Genomic DNA, 7,366 nt, shown 5'->3' with positions numbered 1-7,366 from the left:
TTATTTGATGTTATTGTTAGTGATATAGCCATTTGAGTATCTAGCGATGGTGTCCTACAACATTGATCTATGGGATGATGGGTGCATTAGCACCGACCGCGGCATGACAATGAACATGAACTTTGATATATTGGCATCGCTGTGGGCGTTATAGTGGTATTTCACACCGAGTTGTGCTATTGCGTTAGTCGCGTTGACGTTGTAATTGAACATTGGTCGTAAAGGTATATAGTGCATATTTATAGAAACTTTATAATTACAAAATATATCCTTATCTTTAGAGAAAGCCTTGGCTAATGAAAAGGGTTTGTCTTATTTCTAATTGAAAAAATAATTTCTAACATATACAAACTTTATGATTGGAAATATAATTTCTAGCATATAAAAAGTCTATAGTATTATAGAAAATCTATAATATATATAAAGTCTCAAATTGACATTGATACTTTTATATTTGTAGGAACTCTCTAAATAGAAGGCTATTTGAACCGTTGGATTAATATGCGGATGAATTTATATCTAGGATTTGTCGAATGAGTAAAAGACATTGGTGCACTGTATGGCTAACGATATTAATTCTTAGTAGAGTATGTGATGATTAATGTTTCCTTTTAAATGTATGATGCCAGTCAGTTTTAAGCATGACGTTTTATTAGTTGTCTCGTTCAAAAATTAGTAAAGAACACATAAGTTATGCTTAGCCTATTTGTGTGGAAAAATCACTACAAAATAAATTATATATATGTCGATCTTTTAGCAAGAGAACATTTAAACGCTATGTTTAAAAGTCTACTATGTATATATTTTAGAGTAAAAACTTGTTCGCTATATCATCAAGTTCCCAAAGCTCTAAAAATGTAGGCCTAAATCATGTAATTGGTTAAAATGTGCCATTCTGTTTCACAGATATCATGACACCTCCATAATCCTACATGGCTACATCACGGCGCTGATGTGACAGCCACCTTTTTTTTATTTTTCCCTTTGATTTCTCTTTTCTTCTTCCTTTCAGTGTCGTCAATGGCCATGGAAACTATGCTCACCCATGTCACCCATGAAGGCTCCTAGTTTACTGACGGCATAGTATAGACAATAGTGGTGCATCGACATGTACCATAACTTACCATATTCTATAACGAGAGCGACGGGTTGCCGTCAAGTGTTTCTTTGTGGACAAGGTAGGCGAGGTCATGTGGTTGGCCAAGCCTTTGGTGCGGAGCGCGTGGCAGACATTTCTGCCGTCCTGCAGGCGACTCTGGATAAGGAAATTATGCTTGTAGTGTGTGTCTATATATATATATATATATATGAAGCCTATATTCTACTAGATGTAGTTACTCTCTTCACATCTAAGGCATAGAAACCCGTCTATACATATTTCTGTTCTTACCTAACAAAAAATACAGTCTATATAAGGAAACAAGTTTTGGAACTGTGCATGCAGTTTTCTCTACGTATAAAATAGAGATAGAATTTAGTTTATTTATTTTTGTGGAAAGTATTATATTTTTCATATTAACGTAGATAATGGCGTACAGTACGTTTTTTTCTCAAGAGAAAAAGAAAAGGCAACAACGTGTTGCATGCAATAATATTCCATCCTCGAATTAGGCTAATCTAGCAGCAGCTAGCTAGAATGCGTTTCCCACACAAGCTAGCTTAACCCTAGCCATGCCGGCCTCTCCCCCAGGCTCTATATAAGGTGCAGCAATGGCCTTCGCCCTCCACACAGAGCCGTGGCGAGGAGCTAGCTAGCCGGCGGCGAGATCGGGCGAGATGACGGAGGGCGTGGTGAAGGTCGCGGTGGACAAGCTGGAGGACATGGCGGCGAAGGAGCTGAAGCTGCAGACGGAGGTGGGGAAGAAGGTGCTGGAGCTCCGCCACGAGCTGGACTGGCTGCGCACCTTCCTCCGCGACGCCGACCGCAAGCGCCGCCCGGCCGCCGGCGCCGCCGCCGACGACCTCATCGAGGTGTGGGTGCGGCAGACGCGGGAGCTGGCCCACGACGCCGAGGACCTCCTGGACGAGTTCGTCCACAGGGGCGAGCTCCACTGCCACGGCTGCTTCGACCTCCCCTCCTTCCTCCGGTGGCTCCGCCACTCCGCCGCCGGCATCTTCGCCCGCCACGCCATCTTCGACGAGATCAAGGACATCAACGAGCGCATCGGGAAGATGAAGGAGCAGCGCGAGAAGTGCAACCTGGAGAAGCTGCCCTGCGCTTCCAAGCCTCACAGGAAGCAATACACGGACTGGTATATACTCCATCCGTTTCATAACGTAACATATTACTTTGTTGCAATGTTTGATAATTCGTTTTATTCAAAAATTTATAGAAATATTACTTATTTTGCTTGTGACTTACTTTATTATCAAAAGAACTTTAAGCATGATTTATCATTTTTTATATTTGTACTAAATTTTTGAATAAGACGAATGGTTAAATATTAAAAAAAATCAGACATCTCAAGCGGAGGCAGTACATATTTGCATATTATACTCGTATATACATAACTAAATTAAATAAAACTGACATGAAATTGCCTTTTGCGCTATAAGAGAGAACAAATTAACATCAACGTGCGGATGTGTCAGACGGCTGCACACACACCACCAAAAAAAAGGCAACACATATATGGAACCTTTATATTGCAATAATTAATTTCAAAGGAAAATAGGAACTAAAGAAAATGTTTCGATCACCTTTTTACCTGCAAGGTGCTTCAGAATTCTAAAACTTGTTCAAATATATGGGCTTTTAATTTTTTGGCACGTATATATACTGCATATACAGTAGTGATATTTAATATTTTGTCACTCATGTATATGTGATATTTGGGCCAGCCACTCAGGGTCCACATGCTATAACACAAAAGGTGGACGACATTGTTAAACGTCACATTTAAGAATGACGAATACTAAACATCTCTCAAGTCTCAACTATATACTCAGACCATTATTTTTCCCTTGTCATTTAGAATATAGACACAATATTTACATGTGCATATGCATGTTTGATCATTTCATTTCCAAACAATTTGTTGGTATTAAATAATAAACGTGTATAAATTCACAAACATATAGGATTAAATCTGTCTTATGTAGGTAGAAACAAAGATGACTGTCAATAGTGCATACTTGTTTATGTTTATTATTTTCTATTTCTATTTATGTAGGTCGAGTTTTGAACTTGCATGTATGTATCGTGCTATATATCACATATTTATCAAAATAATTAATTTTTTGTCACTTTTATAATTTTATAAGTGATGATTTATCACTGGATCCACATATCATAGACATATAAGGGCCCACATGTTATAGATAGTGAGTGACAAATCTGTTGTCTGCCCCTCTGTTGTGAGAAAAAAAGATCCCACATATATGCTAGCTTGGGAAACGTCACAATTGATTTTTCTCGACTACATGGGAATGGATGTAATCTCTCGAAAGGATGTACATTCATCTTATATCATTCAAATAATTATAATTTTTTTCTAAAAAAATTATAAGATAGATAGATATATCAATATACAAATATACAAGTTTAAATTTAATTTCTAAATGTTGTAACATAAATAATAAATTAAACTCTACTTAAGTAGTATACTGATATTTACAATCATTTTTTGCATCATTATAAATCAATCTTGAATTTATATATTTGTCAAGTCAGGGGTGGAACAGGGCTAGGATAGGGCCTGAGCCCCGCTCGTAGATCCAAATCTCATTGATATTATGTGAAATTATCATATAAATTTTAGAAATGTTTAAGGACGCGTTAGCTTAGTCCTGGGCTTCAGCGTTTTCTGGTTCCACCCTCGTGAAGCGAGGTATAACACACTAATCTATCTTATTATTCACAACTATTTAGATAATGTGTAAGTTAAAATGCTTTTCCCGACAATATCAATGCGAGTACATAGGAAAGTATTTACATCAATTTAATTTTGTTTTTTACAGCCAATTGAAGTCAAATTTAAACTTATGAAATGATATATTTCATATTAATTTATTTAAAAAATAATGATTATTTAGATGATACGTAAGAAAACAGCGGAGGATCGACCGAGTTATCAAAATGTACACTTAACTGCGAATTGACTCCCTATGCTATCTCATTCACGTAGGTCGTCACTGACTGAGCTCGAGACTGAAAACAACATGGTTGAGATGGATCACTCCGGCGAGGTTAAAGATTTGGTGCTCAACACGACTTGTGAGAGGACGGTGATCACGCTCACCGGGAAGAGCGGCATCGGCAAGACGACGCTGGCAAGCTACCTGTACCGGAGGAGCGGCATCAGGAGGCGCTTCGACTGCACCGTCTGGGTGCACGTCCCGCGCAAGTTCCGGTTCGCCGACCTCCTCGCCGACGTCGTCTGCCAGGCGAAGGCCTCCTCCGGCGCCGGAGACGACGGCGACGGCGTGGTGGACTGCTACGGCCGCCGCCAGCTGCAGGACGCCGCGCGTCGCGGAGGGGTGGAGGCGGAGGCCAGGCTGAAGGCGGAGCTCGCCGGCGCTCTCCGCGGGAGGCGGTACCTGATCGTGCTGGATGACGTGCGGAGCAGGGAGGAGTGGGCCTTCTTCCTCGCCGCGCTCCCCGCCGGCCGCGCCGGCAGCTGCGTGCTCGTCACGGCGCAGTTCAAGCTCCCCGAGCAGCCGCCTGTGGCCGGCGGCGGTGGCGACGGTGGTGGCGGGGGACATGGCTGCTCCTGCGGTCACGTCAGGGAGCTCAAGAAGCTGGACTCCGATCGCGCCGCTAGGCTGTTCTGCCAGAGGATGTATGGTCGGAAGGTTCCGAAGAATAAGCAGGAGCAGCTCCAGAGTCTCGTGGAATCCATGACGAGAGGCGCCGCCTTGCCGCTGAACGTCGTCATGCTGGCCGGACTCTTGAGGTCCAAGAAGGAGGACGAATGGGAGGGTGTAATCAGTAGCCTTGATGATACCCTCGCCGCCGGTGGAGCGACGCCGTCGGAGCAGACGCCACAGCTGGTGCCGGATGATATCTTGCCTACCGGCGATGGCGAGACGTCGACGACACCCGAGCAGGTGCTGGGGGAGCAGCAGGAAGCGAAGAAGAAGAAGAAGCAGGCGGTGCCCGGGCGGCTCCTGAAGCCGACGTCGACGGAGAAGATCCTCACGGTGTGCATGGACGACCTGCCGTCGCATCTCAAGTCGTGCTTCCTCTACCTCGCCGGGTTCACCGCGCAGACGCCCATCGACGCCGACAAGCTCCTCCGGCTGTGGGTCGCGGAGGGGTTCTTGCAGGCCAAGAGCGGGGAGACGACGGAGGAGCGCGGCGCGGAGTGCCTCAAGGAGCTCATCTCCCGGTGCCTCGTCCAGCTGGTGGAGACGGACTTCGCCGGCAAGGTCACCGCCATCAGCGTCCACCAGGCCGTGCTCGACTTCGTCCAGGCGGAGGCGCGCGACACCAACTTCTTCCACGTTCACAGCACCGCCGCCGGCCTCTCCCACGGCGCCGCCCGCCGCATCGCGCTCCGCAACACCTACGACTCCGACCTCAGCGTCGTGGTGGAGACGCCCAAGCTCCACACCCTCCTCTGCGACATCCCGGAGCGCGCTGCCGCCGCCGGATCCCCGGCGGTCTGGCAGAGAGCAATGGAGTTCGTCCATGGCCGCGCCCCCACCTTCTCCGTCCACGGCTCGAGGTTCCTCCGCGTGATGGACATCAAGGGCGTCCGGCTGCCGCACGGCGAGACGCTTCCCGATGAGATCGGGTGGCTGATCCACCTGAGGTACCTAGGTGTGTCACACGCCGCCGTGAGGCGCCTCCCTAGCTCCATCACGAAGCTCCGGAACCTACAGACGCTCGACGTGTCGCACACGGCCGTCGACGCGCTGCCATGGCGGTTCTGGCACATCCCGACGCTCCGGCACGTCCTGGCGGGGCGGCTCGCCGCCGGGTCCGCGCCGGACGAGCGCGACGTGCTCTTCGACCTGCAGACGCTCCACGGCGTGCCCTGGGGCCGGTGGGCTCGAAGCGGTGGGGCCATCGAGAAGATGACCAGCTTGCGGTCGCTCATGGCGTGGAACGTCGGAGCCCCCGCCGCAGCGCTGCGCTCAGCTCTGGCCGAGCTGGAGTGCCTAAGGTCGCTGGAGCTCGAAGCGACGCACGGCGGCGAGCTCCCGCTGCACGACCTGCTCGCCATGCTTGGCCTGCGGCAGCTCCAATACCTCACGCTACGAGGCAAAGTATCAAAGATACCAGAGACGACGCCATTGCAAGGCCGCCGCGACCACCACTACTTGCTCCCCAACCTCGCGAGGCTCGAGCTGCATGGGTCGGCGTGCGAGCAATCCCTCATCTACCTTCTCGCCGCGCTGCCCAACCTCGCCGACCTGGTGCTCGAGGAGGGGTCCTACGACGCAGCCGCCATGAGCATCCCCGCCGGTGGGTTCCCCAAGCTCAACAAGTTGCAGCTGACCAGCCTAGACAAGCTGACGAAGTGCACCGTGGCGCCCGAAGACGACGACGGCAGCAAGGGAGACACGCTCCCGCAGCTGCACCACGTGACCGTCTTCCATTGCAAGAGGCTGAACAGGTTCCCGGCAAAGCTACCAAAGCTGGCTCTGTTCAACGTCCATGAATCGGAGGAGCTGAAGAAGTTCATGGATGCTGAAGCCGAGGTCAACGAGAAGATCCACGTGGTGAACGGCAAGATGGCGAACAGGAGAAGGGTGACTACGCCAGCCAAAGAGAGGTACCTCCATTGATGAGAAGGCAACAAGGTGTTGCCTAGGTTGAAGAAGTTCATGGATTGCTGAACACTCTTGTGGTTAGATTTCATATGAAAGGGGTATTTGTTTTAGATGGACTCAAGAAGAAATATTGTGGTAGATCTGATCCACTGTTCAATATAGCTATTTGGACACCTACATGACCATTGTAATGTGATGCCTGGAACATTGCTGCACCGATTGTTTCCTGGTAAAAATTTGCAAACATGTCTTCAGGCTCTTTATAATGACAAGGTTTACAAAATTGATGTGTGATTGTATTGGAGAATTAGATGTGGCAGATATGTCGAGAGCCAGAAATTGTTGATTTGTGTGATGGGTCTCCTGATGACAATGATTATGATGCAGAAATGGAATTAGAAGTTGACAGTGAAGAAGAGAGTAGAAAAATGAATGCTGATGACATTGATTATGATGCAAAATCGGAGTTAGAAGTTAACAATGAAGAAGAGGGTGTAAAATTGGATGCTGATGTAGATACTGATTATATTCCAGATTTCCAGGGGATGATGGTCCATCAAATGATGATGAAGAGACTGATGAGATAGAGAAACACTATTAGGATGTTATAAGAGAAAAGTGAAGGCATGGCTATTAGATAAATTAG

The 7,366-nt window shown here is 47.4% G+C and overlaps 1 protein-coding gene across 1 annotated transcript; it reads left to right on the top strand.

Moving 5' to 3' along the window:
* Window positions 1-1,746: 1,746 nt before the first annotated feature.
* On the top strand, window positions 1,747-7,053 carry LOC102716340 (probable disease resistance protein RXW24L). The gene is made up of 2 exons (XM_040526577.1): window positions 1,747-2,252; window positions 4,128-7,053. Exons 1-2 carry the CDS (start codon window positions 1,777-1,779, stop codon window positions 6,733-6,735), a joined length of 3,084 nt encoding a protein of 1,027 aa, XP_040382511.1. The 5' UTR covers window positions 1,747-1,776; the 3' UTR covers window positions 6,736-7,053.
* The last annotated feature ends 313 nt before the right edge of the window (window positions 7,054-7,366 follow it).

Source organism: Oryza brachyantha, chromosome 8 (assembly GCF_000231095.2).
Source record: "Oryza brachyantha chromosome 8, ObraRS2, whole genome shotgun sequence".
Classification (NCBI taxonomy): Eukaryota; Viridiplantae; Streptophyta; class Magnoliopsida; order Poales; family Poaceae; genus Oryza; species Oryza brachyantha.
The sequence above is the reverse complement of the archived record's forward strand: the minus strand, read 5'-3'. Positions and strand labels throughout refer to the sequence as shown.

Coding starts and splice junctions, on each gene's coding strand:
- LOC102716340 (XM_040526577.1), top strand. CDS start 1,777: ATGACGGAGGGCGTGGTGAAGGTCGCGGTGGACAAGCTGGAGGACATG. Junction 2,253..4,127: donor AGGAAGCAATACACGGACTG/GTATATACTCCA, acceptor TCATTCACGTAG/GTCGTCACTGACTGAGCTCG.